This window comes from Xyrauchen texanus, chromosome 42, assembly GCF_025860055.1.
Source record: "Xyrauchen texanus isolate HMW12.3.18 chromosome 42, RBS_HiC_50CHRs, whole genome shotgun sequence".
NCBI classification, from domain to species: domain Eukaryota; kingdom Metazoa; phylum Chordata; class Actinopteri; order Cypriniformes; family Catostomidae; genus Xyrauchen; species Xyrauchen texanus.
In genome coordinates this window covers 30,163,606-30,181,576 of record NC_068317.1, presented here as the reverse complement: position 1 = coordinate 30,181,576, position 17,971 = coordinate 30,163,606, and the positions used below count along the sequence as shown (strand labels likewise).

General features: G+C 36.8%; 1 protein-coding gene across 1 annotated transcript; it reads left to right on the top strand.

Annotated features, from left to right (window-relative positions):
- The first annotated feature begins 809 nt into the window (after positions 1-809).
- On the top strand, positions 810-17,052 carry LOC127634897 (3-phosphoinositide-dependent protein kinase 1-like). The gene is made up of 14 exons (XM_052114645.1): positions 810-936; positions 3,297-3,491; positions 5,488-5,530; positions 5,637-5,774; positions 6,512-6,656; positions 8,816-8,913; positions 9,866-9,941; positions 10,910-10,978; positions 11,081-11,177; positions 11,269-11,442; positions 11,619-11,848; positions 11,938-11,995; positions 13,237-13,389; positions 15,084-17,052. The coding sequence occupies exons 1-14, from the start codon at positions 913-915 to the stop codon at positions 15,195-15,197; spliced, it is 1,614 nt and encodes a 537-aa protein (XP_051970605.1). The 5' UTR covers positions 810-912; the 3' UTR covers positions 15,198-17,052.
- The last annotated feature ends 919 nt before the right edge of the window (positions 17,053-17,971 follow it).

Sequence of the window (17,971 nt, the reverse complement as noted above, 5' to 3'; positions counted from 1 at the left end):
TTTTTCATGTTTAGCCTATGGAGCAATTATGTGCTTTTTTCCTATTTAAAAGTACTTTATTGGCATGATTGTGTTTACATACAATATATGTATTTTCTGTTTGCTGTATTATAGAAGACTGCAGGCCAATTTATTTGATGATGCAGCTAAAATTTTGTGGGTGTGGTGGTACGGATGTCAGAGAGAGAGAGAGAGTGTGTGTCTGTGTGTGTGTGTGTGTGTGTGTGTGTGTGTGTGTGTGTGTGTGTGTGTGTGTGTGTGTGTGTGTGTGTAAAAAAAACAACAGTGTCACTATGTAAACAAACTGGCATATAAAGGGTTAAAATCCTGAAAATGAATTAATATTTGGTAGTTATGACCAGGTTATGATCAGGACTGATGTTTGTTAAAAAAAATCGGCGATGTTTGTTAAAAAAGTCGGTGAAAGTGGAAAATAATATTAATATATAATATTTTATGGCAGTTTTTGACGCGGACATTTTTGTTCTCTAAGGTTTTTTTTGTGTGTTTTTTTTTTTTTTTTTGACACTTTTATTGACGCACAAATTAATTTACTATATGTTTGTGACGCCCTTTAGTTTAGTTTTATTGTCTGTTGTGTTTTCATTTGTATGTACTTTATATGGACACTGTTTGTGTCAATGACTGAAAACGTGTTTGATTTTTTTGTATTTTTTAAATGTATTACTAAGAAGAAGAAAAAAGACAGATCCACTTGATCCACTTTGTGTTTTTGGGGATTCACCATCTGGTGGCGCGCGGTAGTGCTCGTCCATTTTTCCCCTCTAGACTGCAGTAATGTTGTTGTGGCGTGACGTCACATAGCCGTGAAATGAAGGCGCAGAGAGGGCGGACATGACGCCAGTCTCCACAATTATTTAATCCCTAATAAATTACCCGCGGAAAACTTCCATGGCAAGAGCCACGAGTCAGATCGTGAGTACCGCAAAGTCTTGGCTGCGCGCGCTCGAAGCCGCCTCGTGCCGCGTCGCTTGTTAACGCGTTTTTTTCCTGTTGCTGGTGGCGCGAGACCCGCTATTAGCTTTAGCCGTTAGCTTAGCCGTTAGCAGTGCTAACCCCCTAGTCCCCAAAACAAGCGCAAGTCAATTAACCAGGAAGTGTCAACTCTTGTTTCTTAACTTGTTTCGCACAGAGATTTCTGAATGAATGGTTAGGCTTGATGTTGATCTTTTCAAAGGAGTATCGATGATAAATGTTGATATTGTTATGTGTTAGCACCGCGAGTTCGTACTGTCAACAAATGAAGTTGCTTGTTTTCTTAGGCGTTAGCCTGAACGCTAACTCACGACACTGGGTTTTGATACAGGCCGTCTTAAACTTGGTTTCAGTGTACGCTAATTATTTATATTCCGAGCTATTAATTCATGTCATTTAGACAACATTCAGGATATGTTCTTAATACTGACCATGAGTATATTTGACCTCGGAGTCAGTCACTAGTGCTGCTAGATCAAGTCGCCACTGTTTGCTTGGTTTATAATTTTATTAACCATAATTATGGACAATTTAATTTATTTAGATGATTATTGTTTGTTTAAAGATGGTTATTAACTTCCAATTTTTATTATTGACTTGTTTGGGGGTATTATTCCCATCAAATTAATTCTAGAGTTGAGGCCTATGAAGGTGGCTTAGGACATGTTTGAGGTTTTACCTTCCAGGTGCTTCTGACAGGCAGTAGTTATCAGAATATTTGCTGCCATTATGTCATATAAATCACTAGGACAAAAGTAGAGGTCGGCAATAGTGTATTTTACCGATACCGATGGGAAAGGCAGATAACGGATGAATAGTTTTTAAAATCTATTTATAGAATGTTAAAAAATGTTATTATTCTTGCTTTAATATGGGGGGTGAAGACAAAGAGTTAAAAATGAATAAATTCTCAGCTGCAGTTTTTCATTCAAACAAATTCCCATATTAACCAGAAAAAAGATTTGGTGCATAATACAGGTCTTTTAAGTATAAACAATCCTGATACACTGGGGACTTTATTTTGAAATGATGAAAACTATCTGCATAGATTTTTGCTGATAACCGATTGTTCCAAAAAGCAATTATCGGCACTGATTAATCGGCATAACCGATATATCGGTCTACCTCTAGACAAAAGTAAACCATTATAAAGTTGATTGGTGATTTCTCATCCCTGGCATAGAGTTTGTAGTTGGTATATTTTATAAAGAGATGTTATGAAAGTCAGTTTGGCTTTGATCCAGCAAATGTAACTGCCTGGGGTTGTTTTGGTTCTTGTTGTTTTTCTGTCATTTCTTTTATTTGCTTTCTACTGAGCTGTTTTGAGTTGTATAAATTAAATTGCACAATGCAACATTTGCTGAGTTGAAAAAAGGCCTGTTGTTAACTGGGTAATAGGTGCAAATCTGTCTAAAGTTCTTGTAGATATGCCTCATATGTAACCCATGTAGTTTTTGTAGTGGTGTTTTGAAGCTGAATATTGTAGGAATGGTGATTTATGAATAATGATGTGCAGTTACAGTAAACTAGTGATTATATTCTGCTGTGTGGGAGTAAGATAGTGACAAACGAAGTTGATTGTATTATGATTTGCAGTCTGTATGGTTTCCTTTTGTAAGAATTTCACAATGATGTGTTCATTACAACTTAAAGGGAAAGTTCATCCAAAAAAGAAAACCCATATGACTTTCTCTCTTCCTTGGAACACAAATGGAGATTTTAGGGAGAATGATAGGGACTGACAGCCTCAGTCACCATTTACTTTTGTTGGATTGTTTTTTCCACACAAACTGAAACTGAATGGTGACTTTGTATTTTCTATTTGTGTTCCATGGAAGAAATAAATTCATACAGGTTTGGAACAACATGGGGGTGAGTAAATGACAACATCATTTTTAGGTGAAATAATCCTTTGAGCAGTGTCTCAAATTAATGTGATTTTAATGCAGTTATGTATTGTGAGAACAGTGTTTGGATCCTGTTTTGTTCATAAACTCATTTGTAACCATCAGGATGACACCTCAAGCCTATTACATGTAAACACTTATTAATATCTTGTGTTAATACGTAAACCAGGCAAAAGTGATTTTTTTTAACATTTTTTTCGTCCGTTTTAACTATGCTTTCATCTCAGAGTGATTGTAATCAACACCTGAACACCTGCTGTCATGAAGTTAGCGCTATGACATGATCCATACATTAATTTCATCAGCATATTTAGCATATTTGAGGAATGAGCATTGATCTGAAAATGTGAGTTGTACTTAAGTACATCTCTCTCTCTTTTTCCTTCTCATTAGTATGATGTTGCATCCCTCCATTCCTCTGTTCTCATCTCCTGTCCATCCATGGTAAGAGGCCAGCAAGACGTGCCCCGTCTCCACGGCAACAGCATGGAGGGACCGGCCCCGACCCCTCAGCCCACCCAGCCTCGCAAGAAGAGACCTGAGGATTTCCGATTTGGCAAAATACTGGGAGAAGGCTCCTTTTCAACCGTACGACTAATTATACTTATAAACTATTACCATTCATCTCAAATGCGTCTCCTATGACCACTTTTGCTGGGATTTGTAGGGGAGCCTGGGGAGGGTCTCTGAGTTCATGACTACATACATCAGTCTCTATGTCAGTGTGTTACTGCATGATAATAAAATGCAAAAAACGATGCATAAGGCAAAGGCTGAAAAAAAAAACAATCTCACTATTTCTCCCAGATGCAGATGAATTATTTTAGTGTTAACCTGATCTTCAGATGTGTGTGCTTGTCATCTGTGTCTCTATGTGTTGAAATTAATCAAACTTAAGATGATGTGTGAACCTCATGTGCTTGTATGTCTGTTCACTTTTAAAAAAAAAGATTTTTAGAACGAATGGTTATTTCCTTTTAAAGCTGCTCGTTACTGGCAGAGTTTTTGATTGACAGGTGATGGGTGGTGCTTCGATTCTGTCTGGGACACATTCAGGATGGATTGCGCTTCACATGTTAAATGCGATGTGATCACGTGTGTTTGACTACCTCCGTATGTGGTTTCAGTAATCTGATCACAAAATGTTTTGGACCCCGTTTCCACCTGTATGTTGTGCTAACCACTTGTGATCGGACCACCTGAAATGCATTTTAACTGCAGCACAGTTCTCTTTCATAATTTAATCTCTTAACATTTTCAATACATCTTGTCAACTTTAAACTGACATTTTTAAGGTAACTGACGAGTTTTGTCTTTTACTTGAGATATTTCACACAAATATGAAAATTGTCATCACTCCTTCATGCTGTTGCAAACCTGTATGACTTTATTTCAGTGGATATCAAAAGGAGATATTAGGGAGGTTCAGTCACCATTCACTTCTCTTTAAATGAATAAAAGATGTAGTGACAGTGAATGGTGACTGAGACTAAATGTTTTGTTTAACATCTCCTTTTTGTTCCACGGCAGAGAAATATTCATACAGACTCAAGGGTGAGCACTGCCCTTTAACTACCCATTAAAGTATTTGTCAAAGGTATCTGCCAAAAAAATATATATATATATATATAAATATTCAGCACATGTTAGACCTTATTCACAGCAGCACCATATTTGATTTTTTGACAAGAATGACAAAGAGGATGTGATGGATAGACGTACAGTCTCTTCAATTGGCTGTACTGCAGTTTAAAGTGTTTTTGGATCGTTCCACAGACAAAACATTGAAAATATATATTTTCAAGGACACTCCGTAGACAAAAAACTCCAGACAACATGAGTTGGAGCTTTTTACAGCTTTGTAATCTGCATGCCATTGAAGAGATGGGAAGTCTATCCCTCACAGCCACTTTTCCATTCCCATTAAAAATCAAACACGGCGCTGCAGTGAATAAGGTCTATTATGTCACATCTTGCTGGAAAACAAGTGACTATAGAGAGGGATCACAATATAGGCCACATAATTTAGACTACATGCATTCATAATGAATTAATTTAGAATTATAATGTTGTATTAACATATTTAATAAAAGAAAACGCATAAATGCACAATAAAATATAAAAAACTTGTCCAGAGACATCCAAGTAACCTCGGTGTTTTTTTATTTACCTGCTAATTATTTAATGTGGGTTTTTTTATTGCGTATGTGGTCTTAATTATTTATATTTATTTGGCCTTAAAAAGTCTTAAGTCTTAAATTTCATTCCTTCGAACCTGCAGATACACTGTGCACCTGCTGCTCTGCATTTCCTTCCGAAGAGTCTCAACGTTAGAAATAAGTGTCTGAAGTTTTGAAACTAACAGTTTGTGTGTCACATTTCAGCGCAGATCCTGTCAGAATGTAATGAAAATTTTTGGAAAGAGGCGGGGCAGTAATAAGAAATAAGTAATACAAAATACATATGTGATATGACCCATTTAAACACTAGGCTATGCATGTCTTATTTACCCCAAATGTTAATAGTACTTTCATTGCAAAAAGTGGATCGATGCACTAACCTATGCCATCTTTGGTACTTGCAGGTTGTCTTAGCAAAAGAACACTCAACGGGGAAGGAATATGCAAGTAAGTCATATTGTGCTTTATATTGATTCATGTTTTAGATTTTACATTATATATTGCATTGCCTGTACTGAAGAGTGTTTATTTGTGTGTGAATGTATTTAACCAGTTAAGATCCTGGAAAAGCGCCACATAATGAAGGAGAATAAAGCGCAGTATGTCAAAAGAGAGAGAGACATCATGTCACACCTGGATCATCCGTTCTTTGTCAAACTCTACTTTACCTTCCAGGATGAGGAGAAGCTCTGTATCCTTCACACACACACACACACTCGTGCCTAGTGGTCGACCAATATGTGTTTCCAGTGATCAATAACTAGCGAGCACAGCAGGGTGGCCGATATGATGCTAGGATATTTGCTTGTGTACATTTTATTAATTACAAATGTGATGCACATAAATATATTTTAACATAATTTATTCTCAAAATAATTGCAGAAAGAAAATCTTCAAAATCAGCTGACTTAAGCTTTCTGTAGATTTTGAAACTGACACTAGTGGGGGGCGGGCTATCATGATGTTTAACTGGTATGTTATATTTTCATTTAATCATTTATCAGACGCTTTTATCCAAAGCAACTTGCAAATGAGCAACATCACGAGATGTGTTGTTCAAGAGCCAATAATATTTGTAGGATGACACTGCTAAGTTTCTAAGCGGTAGTTCAATATAAAATGGTTCACAAATTGGTCTGAATGATTCGTTGGTGAATCACTTTGCATCAAAATAATGTTTTCCAGAAATCACAAATTCGTCATGGAAATTCATTGGTTAAAATGGCTGTGAACCCTGTTCATTATTCTCAATCTCTTGTTATCATCTCATTATCTGAATATTCTCATAAGTCAGGAAATGTTCGACTGCACCTGTCTGAGAAACATTTTAACATTACACTTCCTCTGAGAATGTTTATGTATAAAATGTGAAACCATTCTAATGTTGACCATTTATTCCATCTAATGTTTTCTTGAGCGTACTGTCAGATTTTGGTCTGAGCTACGCCAAAAATGGCGAACTGCTGAAATACATTCGGAAAATTGGCTCGTTTGACGAGACCTGCACACGGTTCTACTCTGCGGAGATAGTTTGTGCTCTTGAGTACTTGCACCAGAAAGGCATCATCCACAGGTCAGTGCATTTATTTTTAAAGGAATCATTCACCTCAAAATTTGTATTATCTCATTATATACTCACCCTCATGTTGTTCCAAACCCTTGTGACTTTCGTCAGTGGAACACAAAAGGAGGAATTTTAATATTTTAACAATAAGATTAGGTTTCGGTGAAAAACAACCTGAAATGGAAAGGTAAAAGTGTTCAGCAGAAGAAAGCAAGTCATATGGGTTTAGGACAACATGAGGGTGTGTCAATAATGACAATTTTTCTTTTTGGGTGAACTATCCCTTTAAGGTGTCTGTGTCAACTGTTTTTCTAATACCAACAAAAATAGAAAGGTTTTAGGGCTGCAATAAATAATCGATAATGGAAATCATAGAACATGATAATATTATATGTAAACATGCTATGAATTCAAAATTAGCCGTGTATTTCGCAAAACTGTTTGTTCATACCACAAGCGAGTCTCCGTTAAACTTCACTGAGCAAGCGAGTGCGCGCATCCGCATTAATCAAACCAATCGCACTGGAGAAAGGGGCCGCAATCATTTTTATTTAACTGTCCAACATCGTATCATGATTTCAGTTTCAATGTAATCAATCGTGCAGCTTTCTTGGATATCAGACTGAAGTCTCAGCAGCCAAGATGTGCTGTTTTTTTTTTAATGTGTTTTCTCATGTAAGCACATGTACAGTGTCTTTTCAGAGCAAGAGTGAATTTGCACAGGGTTTACAGATGATTGTACTATATTAAACTGTATGTAATGCTGAATATAATGTATAATAGTGCTAAGAGAGTCCTCCTGATAATGCTGCATGTAATGTCTGATTTCACATGTAAATTTATACCATGGCAAACATTATTTTACTGGATAAGCATTCACAATTTATTGAAAAGAATACTTTAGAAACATGTAATTAGTGCAAATACTATTTAAAAAATTATAATATTAAAATACTTAAATGTATATAATCAGTGAGAGTGTACAAGCATACTGTATGTATCTAACATATATATGTATTTTTCAGCTGGGCAGAATTATTAACATTTCTATTCTTGTGTTGTTTTCTGTCCCACTTCCTGCTCTCTGCGTCATTGTACTCTTTAATGATGAGCATTTTTTGCTAAGTTTTAAAAGTAAAGGAACTATTTCGCATATGTCCTGAAAGTAAAAATAATAATAAATTCAGACTTAACTTTTGATGATTCAGGCTTTGTTCAAAGTTTTGTGAGAGTATAGAATCGTGAATTCAGTCATGTAAATCAAACTGAATCCTCACGCCCTTTATCATTTCAGTTTTTTGAAAAATCATTTTAATAAAATACAGGCAATACAATTTTATCCGATTAATTGTAGAAATAATCGTTAGTTGCGTTTGTTATAGTGAAATGTGTTCTTTTGTTGTCTGACATTAAAGATAAAATCGCCATTAAATGGAAGTTATGACTGATTTTATTACTGTATTGTGACGTATTTCCGAGTGAAATGGCTTTTCGAACGAGAAAAACAATGTAGGGCGAGGACTTGGTTTACGTTTGGACAAGGCTGGAGCCGTTGTGCAAATACAGATCAATGTGAATCAAGCGAATAGAAGCTAATTTGTCCACATTTTGAATCACAATACACTTAATCATAAAAAACATTTACTGGAGCGGTATATCCAAGAAACGTCAGTCTGCAGAAAAATAGAAATAACTCTTATTTTGAAGTCATCATTGCTATACCCTATTCCATATGAAGACAATTACTCTCCACTGTGAGAGCTTCAGAAGGCTGAAAGGTGATAAGGGTAATTCAAAACAAATCTTTAAGCGATTCTGATCATAAAATCTGTTTAGGATTGACCCTACAGCATGGATTGTGCTCCTTTCGTAGTACCCTGCGAAGGCATGATCGGCGCCAGTTAACACAGCCAGAAACGCTGGGGGAGGGAGTGTTCACGTTCTAGAAAGCATTTGATTGGACAGTTTCTCATGCCATTTTTGTCGTCATGACTGTGAGAGATTGCTGATTTTAAATGCTTGTATCTTCTGAAAACTAATTTAGTCAGCATTTGGAATTACACCAGCATATTGATGACCTTAAAGGGAATAAATATAGACTAAAAGCAGCAAAACTTTCATTTTGATTTCATGGCGACTTTAATAGTGTTATTGTGATTTCATTACAGGGATCTGAAGCCAGAGAATATTCTACTCAGTGAAGAGATGCACATTCAAATAACAGACTTTGGCACGGCAAAACAACTGTCCTCTGACAGTAAACAGGGTAAAACACACACAGCCTGACAACCGTCCTCTAAGTGTAAACACTAGCTATGTTTCCATCCAAGTTGCGAATATAATTTATGTGAAAAACCATGTGTGAATAAAGCCTCTTTTCCATCACGTGTTCAGAATTGCCATTTCCACAGAAATTGTAGTGACTTTTTTTACTAATAAAATACTTACGGGTTAGAGCAAGCAGAAAAAAACAGTCTAAAGAACTTGTCTCATGTCTGGGGGCAACAGCGTGTCACACAGTTCTGGGAGCACTATGTGTGTGCGGTCCTCCATCCTTATGTCTTTGCCGTGCATATATAAGATACATATGTGAAAATAAACCTTGTCTTCGGCCCATTTCAAGTTTGTGTTCAACTTATTTGCTCTGCAATCTCTATGCAGGCTTTATCTTTTCTAGACACCTGTGGCAGGGCGGAGGGCAGGGCCGGGTCGTGATTCTACACACCCGGTCCCTTATCAGGATAATTAAGCCTCTGAGAGGGATAAAGGCAGACTGTGGAGGATAGTGTGGGAGAGAGAGATTGTTTACAGACATGTGGTAGAATCACGACCCGGCCCTGCCCTCCGCCCTGCCACAACACCGCTATTTCAGGATGACCAGAGCAACATTTAGATGCGACGATTGGTTAGTCCAGTTACAAACTGCGCATCTTGTATTCCTAATAAATTCAATAGGAGTTTAATCAGTAAATGGGTTTCCATTATAGTTTATGCACATTTCTTCTTATCAAATAAAACATTTATTCACCTCAAGTGAGCGTATGCACATTTTGGAGAACTTATTTGCATCTTGGTGTTTCCATCCAGCAGTTTTCATGCAATATCCCAAAATGTGCATAAAAATACGTGGATGGAAACTCGGCTAAAGAAACACACAATATAATGTCAGTATAGTGCTTTAATTAAGTAAAATTGCCATTTTGGTGTTTCCCCTGCAGCAAGAGCAAACTCATTTGTTGGTACGGCTCAGTACGTCTCTCCTGAATTACTGACTGAGAAATCCGCCTGCAAGAGGTAAACACTGCTAATGAATATTTCATGTGTGTTGTTGTAGTGCTTTCATAGGTAATAAAATAAGCCTGATTCACTGAGGTTTAGATGCTGTTTGTTAGTGGTTCATCATCTTTTCTTGGGATTGTTCACCCAGAAATGAACATTTTCTCATCATTTACTCACTCTGTTGTTGTCGTCCCAGATGTGTATGACTTTCTTTCTACTGCTGAACACAAACAAAGATTTCTAGAAGAATTGTTTAGCTCTATAGGCCTATACAATGCAAGTGAATGGTGACCAAAGTTTTGAAGCTCCAAAATGTATAAACGCAGCATAAAAAAATCCATATCTTCAGAAGTGATATGATAACTGTGTGTGAGAAACATATAAATATTTAAGCCTTTTTTTTTTTCTTTTTTGTTTTTACATTATTTTGTTTTTGGCGATTTGTATTCTTTGTGCATATCACCACCTACTTGGCGGGGAGATTAATTTGTAGTGAAGGACTTACATATTGATCTGTTTCTCATACACAGTTGTCATATCGTTTCTGAAGATATGGATTGTTGAAATAGACAACTGGATATAGACCACTGGAGTCGTATGGATTTTTTTTATGCTGCCTTTTATGTGCATTTTGGAGCTTTAAAAATGTCACCATTCACTTGCATTATATGGACCTACAGAGCTGAGATATTCTTCTTAAAATCTTTGTGTTCAGCAGAAAGAAAGTCATACATATCTGGTATAATGATGAGAGAATTTTCATTTTTGGGTGAACTATCCCTTTCATGCAGAAAAAATAACACCAAAACACCTTTAATATTTTTAAACAGCAAGAACAAGGTTTTATTTTAGGGTTTAGCTACATCAGTGGCTTCTGATGTACTTTAAAGAGGTTTGTGGCTGTGCAATGAGTATGTTAGTTGTTGTTGTTGTTGTTGTTTGTGTGTGTGTATTTAGTTTAACCATCTTATTTCCTGCCATAGTTCGGATCTCTGGGCATTAGGCTGCATCATCTACCAGCTTGTTGCTGGATTACCACCATTCAGAGCTGGGTAAATTTACTTTGAGAATGCATCTGCCTTGTCTATGTGAAAGAATATAAGCCTAACTAACATAAGGCTGAACTAACATTGTTTTCTTTCAATCCATCACAGGAATGAGTATCTAATATTCCAGAAGATTATAAAACTGGAGTACGAGTTTCCTGAGAAATTTTTCCCCAAAGCTAAGAATCTTGTGAAACAACTTCTGGTCAGCTTTATTTGAGCATTGATGTTTTTGCGTTGCTGTTAGGTATATGTGTGTATCTGCTGTGTATTTACCGGGGTCTTTTTTTTCACAGTCATTGGAACCGTGCAAGCGGATTGGATGTGAGGAAATGGGCGGATATGGACCGCTGAAGTCCCATCCTTTCTTTGAGTCAGTCGGCTGGGATGCTGTACATTTGCAAACTCCACCCAAATTAACAGCGTATCTGCCAGCCATGTCCGAAGATGATGAGGATTGCTATGGAAACGTGAGTGAACGGAGATTGTTCTGTACAAATACTATTTTCATCTGGCGTGGGCTCTTTTGACCTGGGACTGTATATAGGTTCCTAGCAACTGCATGACACACTCTGGTAGATGTGAGTTTTGCAGAGGCAAGCACTGATCAAATTGAGTTTATGAATACATTTTTTTTCTTTTTCAGTATGATGATCTGCTGAGCCAGTTCAGCTGTATGCAAGTGGCACAACCTGGCCCCACCCCTTTAGTTCCCTTTACAGGAGAGATGAGTCCTCCTACATATAGCCCCTCCCCTAGTGTGGATCAGTTTATACATATTCATGAGTTTGACAGTAATAGCATGGAGCTTGACATGCAGTACAGCGAAGAGGAGAAACGCATTCTATTGGACAAGCAGAGTGCGGCTAACCCATGGTACGTACACACTCAACCACTTTCATTGTCTCATTTGACTTTCCATGCATGCCTTCTGTAAGTCTGTTCGGTGTCTTGATTTTTAACAGGCACCAGTTTGTGGAGAATAACCTCATCCTAAAAATGGGCCCAGTGGACAAGCGCAAAGTGAGTCTCTATTGATGTTTTTTGTTTGTATGTTTATCTCTTTTAGACCACTTGTTTAGTGGTGCTGAAGTAAGCATCACTATTACTATTGCTCATATGTTGTAAATAGGGATGCACCAATCTGTCTGCTGCTGATATGTTTTGGCCAATTATTGACCAAATTAAAACCAATTAGCAATATCGGTTATAAGCATGAAAACGCTGATATGAAAACTCGATGGTTTATTTATAATTAATTATTAACACACTTTGTAAAAACTATGTGAATTTAAATGCACAATACAGAAATAATAATAACCAGAATATGTAGAACGGTTGGTACTTCTAAGAACATGTAATATATCATTTTTATTCTTTCATGTTAATGTGGAAAATACACCATAAACGTACATGACAGTTGTGAAAGTGGCGCTTACCTATAGGCTTACATCATGAGGGACACCATCCAAAATGCATTGAAACCAGCAGACTTTGACTTTTAGACGTTGATATATGTAACAAGGTTCTTAAGATGGGCGAGGAGGAGGCGGGAACCAGCTGAACAGTCAATGTAAAACTTCAATAACAATCTGAACTCAAACATAACATAAAACGCAAATATATATATATACACACACACTGTTGAGTTCTGTTGTTTTAAACTGCAAAAACAGAAGTGCAACAATCTTTTAGAAGTAAAAAATATCATTTTTTCTTATCAATTATCATGTTATATTTTTTGTATCTTTTTTTAAATATGTTAATCTTCTATTTATCTTTTATTGTGGCTATTTATCTCTCTTTAAAATTTTGGCCTGTTATGTGTTCAACTGATTCACTCCATGTTCAGTAGAAATGATTTATACTTTAGAAGAGTAAAAAAACTTTTGTACCTCTTTTTACATTTTAAAGCTCAAGTAAAACCATGATCTGAAGACAAAATAAGGTGTGACAAAATATGTCCAAAAATGTACATATCATATGTATGCATCCTTAGTTGTAAATAAATATTAAACTTTGTTTGTGCTACGAACATGAATGATTGTTGAGGCGAGGTGTCTGATTACTTGAAACGATTTTAAGGATTTTGCCGGGCAGTCAATAAAGGGGGTGTAAAAATCTCATAGACTTGGAGCCATATCAGAATATCACAGAGACTTTTGAGGAATGTGACAGTCTATGAAAGTACGAGTAATAGTACAAATTTCTTCTGAAATTGTAAGATGCTAGTTTGGTGTTTAACACTGTGTTTGTGTGTTCAGGGTCTTTTTGCGCGGAGGAGACAGTTGCTACTGACTGAGGGCCCTCATCTGTACTATGTGGACCCCGTCAATAAAGTTCTGAAAGGAGAGATCCCATGGTCACCTGAATTGCGGCCTGAAGCAAAGAACTTCAAAACTTTCTTTGTTCACACGGTAACCAGTGTTTATGTTGCTCAAACCTGTTGATCAGTTCCTCCAGACTGTTAACTTATACTTGGATAGCATTAAAATAAACATAAAATATTACGGGAGGGTCATTTTAAGCAAAACTTTATATTGCGATACCTTTACATTTTCTGGTCCATGATCATTTTTATCACAAAATACACTTTTATGGAAAAGTGATTAAAAAAATCCCTGAAAAACTATAATGAACATTCCTTATTTAGGTGAAATAGACCTAATGTCTAAAGTAATGGACATTTCACACATTTGAAATAAAAAAATTTTACAGGCATGTACATAACAATGATATTACTTGATCTGAAAAATAAAAAATATATATAAAAAATTAAATATCTATTTTATCTCCTTGACATGTTTTTCAATACAAGCAAAAAATGTGGCTTCTTTAGTAAAATATTAGAAGCATTTGCTATGATTCTGAAGCAAATGTACCCTGATATCACACATTTTTTTTATTTAAGCCTTCCAGTATGTACGACTATAAACTATATGTAATGCCACTATTAATAAAGGTGTTGCCAAATAATCTCTGAAGATATTTAATCAGTGTGTTCACTTCTCTCTCCTTGGCGGCAGGTTTGAATGCTTGATGGCTTTGCCAATAATAACTGGGGAGCGGTGCTTAGTGCAGGATTAATTCCACAGAAGCTTTCAATAAAGTTGACGTATAATTTCAAATGTTGACAGTCATTTTATCCGATAAAAACTCAAGAAAGAAAAACCATTAAGGAGGCAAATCAGTTTTCAATTAAACTCTTTTTATGGCTTCTCTCCCAAGTTTACATGCAAAAATAAGTAAATAAAAGTAACTTATGACAGATTAAAAACAGACCATGATTGAAATTGTACAACTCGGATCCATAATGTTTTGTAGTGAAACTATTCACTATATCACTGTTTCGGTTTCATGCGGAGTGTTAATCTCGTCAATGTAATCACTGACGAAAACGTTCGTTGACAGGTGTTTTTTTTTTTTATAAAAAGTTTTATATATAACACATGAGGCGAAAATGATGCATCCTGATGATAATTTTGCCAATTTTATCAATGCATACCATTGACGAAAATATAACGAGAAAAAAATACTGCAAAATATTTACAGTTCAAATGAAGAAAAAACATTTTGAGATTTATCTCTTTATAGAAGATGATGTTGGATATGGATTCAATCCAGTATGTGTGGGATTTCCCTGCTTGAGCTGTGAGTTGAATGCGCTGAACACCGGCAATATGAACCGCTTTAAAACTGGTAATAACCTCACTCAAACGCATCCTATTTATATTATCTTATATATTATTTTTATATTAAAACCTATTTTAAATCCACAACATATATCAATCATTACAACTGGCATCTGCACAGACAATGAAGCTAATAAATAGGCGAACTTGAACTAAGTTACTCGTTAGTCATAATATACATAACTTGCGTTGTGAGTTTTCGTAAAAAAATAAAAATAAAAACGCTATATGCAAGGCAATATCCTAAAATGGCTAAAAGTTTCACCATTTGCCATTCTCTAAAGCATGAAGAATTCAGAATAAAGTAGGCTAACAAGTTGACACATTTCTAACAGTATATTGCCACCCTTAACTAAAATAATAATTTGGATTTCAAGAAAGATGTTTAATAACTATTTATTTATTTTTTTCCACTGTAGCCAAACCGGACGTACTATCTAATGGACCCAAGTGGCAATGCTGATAAATGGTGCAAGAAAATCCAGGAAGTCTGGAGGAAGATCTACCATAAACCTCAGAGTCCCAGCTTATAGGACTACAGCTCCCCCCTTATGGCCACACTCCCCACAGTCCTACAACCAATCACAGAGCAGGGACACGCCCCTGTAGAGACACCTCTCCAGCTATATATTGTCTTTCTGTCTCTTCATGTATCTCTCCCTGGCACTTTCTCCGTTCGGATTCAGTTGTTTCACGCATCGAGTGTGGAGACTTCACAACCAAAAGCAGCGAGGTCTGCATGTTATGTTGGCTAGCAATGTATAGACAGCCTAAAGAAAACCTTACTCATTTAGTTAGATGACTACGCAATTCTTTCCATCAGTTTTTAAGCGATGCAGGTAACAAACACTTTCCGAGTTGTGCAATCCCCACCCGAATTTAACAAAACATGTGCACACTTTCTTTCTTGCGCAACACAACACACTCGCACACACAAAACCCATAACCTTGAAATACCTAAACACTTCTCTCCGGTGGAGTGTATTACTTTAGTCTGTGTTTAGAGTTAAGGCAGGTCCTTTTTACCCTTATTGGCTACAGTAGCTGGTCTTGCTGAATTCTGATTGGAGGATGTGGTGTTGAATGTCTCTGAGGGAACCCTTAGCATGTTCGTATCCTGAATAAATCTTACAAAAAACACATCAGGAGATGTCACCATCACCACACCTCAACAATCACCACAGAAACCGCTTGAGTAATGTGGTTTGAGAGGGTAATTCTCCCCGGCCCAGAGCTAAAAGCACGACTGATGTTCCTGTTTCACTGTTATCCTTTAAAAGGGAAAGTTCACCTCAAAATGACAATTCTGTCATCATTTCTCACCCTCATGTTGCTCTAACTCCATATGACTTTCATCTGTGGAACATAAAAAGAGATATTAGGCAGAATTTTGAATGTCTTAAAGCTTTAATTTTTAAAGCCTACTGTCTCATTTCGAATTCCCCAAAAGAAAGAAAATGGGTTTGGAACAACACGAGGGTGTGTGTGAACTATCCCTTTAATTGCTTGCAATGTGACCGTATGCATTGCTGACTGGAGGCTTTTGATGGAGGGGCAGTCTGTGAGTGTCTGTTTGGCTCCTCTTTCTCATTTGGCCATTTTTAACAGGAAGTTCTTGGGCATGAGTGCGACCGACAGACTGAGTGAGAATGTGTGCGCGCGTTTGTGTGTGTCTTCCTGATTGGTAACAGATGACTGTGATGTACAGTTGATGTAATATTGAAATGGGAGGCGAGTAAAGAGGCGACTCTAGGATCCAGGTTTTGTATTTTTATTCTTAAATAAGGTTATTGGGCTGCTCTGTTCTGCCCTGACTTCTCCGTGTTATTTAAATTCTAATATATGAAAGCATATTTGGATTGAAGTCATGTTCCAGGGCCTTGCTGTGTATGTATTGAATATGTAAAGCCTTTGAATGTGAAAATTTATTGTAAACTATAATATTTTACTGCTTTTGTTTTCTTACTATATCATATACATTTTCTATTTGCGCAGTGATTGGCTCATTTCTGATAATTTAATGCCTGTTTGCGCACGGCCCCACTTGTCTGTGTGTGGGCGCGTGTGTTTGTGTGTGATACGGTGGGTGCGTGTGTGGGGGGCCCTTGTGCGCATAGGCAATGTGTGTATTCTTGTCGGCCTTTTGCGCTCGGCAAAACCTAGAACTGAAATAAAGCATGTAGGGTTTTAGGCCAACAAACTCGGTCTCCTTTGCTTTTTCTTTTTCGGTCAAATGTATTTTCACATCAAATGATAAGGTCGAAAAGGCATTTAATTTTAATCTTGAATTTAATTCAAGAATTCTCTGGATAATCCAATTATAACACCGGAAGCATCAGTTCAACATTATATTTTGTGTGTGTGTGTGTGTATATATATATATATATATATATATATATATATATATATATATATATATATATATATATATATAAAATCAAGCAGTTTGGAAAATTCCATAAAATGAGGTCAAGGCTTTAGGCAATTAGCCAATTAAATTCTGATATGAGGTGTGCAGAATTGGGGGTGTACCTGTGGATGTATTTTAAGGCCTACCTTCAAACTCAGTGCATCTTTGTTTAACATCATGGGAAAATCAAAAGACATCCAGCCAAGACCTCAAACAATTTCCAAACACCTGAAGGTACCACCACATTCACCTGTACAAACAATAAGATGTAAGTATTAACACCATGGGATCATGCAGCCATCGTACCGCTTTAGGAAGGAGGCAAAGATCTTACTTTTTGGAGAAATGTCCTCTCGTCAAATTAAACAAAAATTTAACTGTTTGTAGGGATAAAGGGTGAGGCTTGCAAGCCGAAGATCACCATCCCAACTGTGAAGGATGGGGGTGGCAGCATCATGTTGTGGGGAGTGCTTTGCTGCAAGCGGGACTGGTGCAATTCACAAAATAGATGGCATCATGAGGAAGTACATTTATTTGAATATACTGAAGCTACATCTCAAGACATCAGCCAGGAAGTTAAAGCTCGGTCACAAATAGGTCTTCTAAATGGACAATGACCCCAAGCGTACCTCCAAATTTGTGTCAAAATGGCTTATGGACAAAATCAAGATATTGGAGTGGCCATCACAAAGCCCTGACCTCAATCCGATTTGTGGGCAGAACTGAAAAAGCATGTGCGAACAAGAAGGCCGACAAACCTGACTCAGTTACACCAGTTCTGTCTGGAGGAATGGGCCAAAATTCCAGCAACATATTATGAGAAGCTTGTGAAAGGCTCCCCAAAATTGCTACCAAATACAAACTAACTGTATGTAAACTTCTGACCCACTAGGAATG

What these genes read in the sequence shown, in the direction of transcription:
- LOC127634897 (XM_052114645.1), top strand. Translation starts at nt 913, where the DNA reads ATGGCAAGAGCCACGAGTCAGATC. An exon ending in CAGAGTGCGGCTAACCCATG is followed by an intron (nt 11,849 to 11,937) that starts GTACGTACACAC and finishes GATTTTTAACAG; the next exon opens with GCACCAGTTTGTGGAGAATA. An exon ending in AAACTTTCTTTGTTCACACG is followed by an intron (nt 13,390 to 15,083) that starts GTAACCAGTGTT and finishes TTTCCACTGTAG; the next exon opens with CCAAACCGGACGTACTATCT.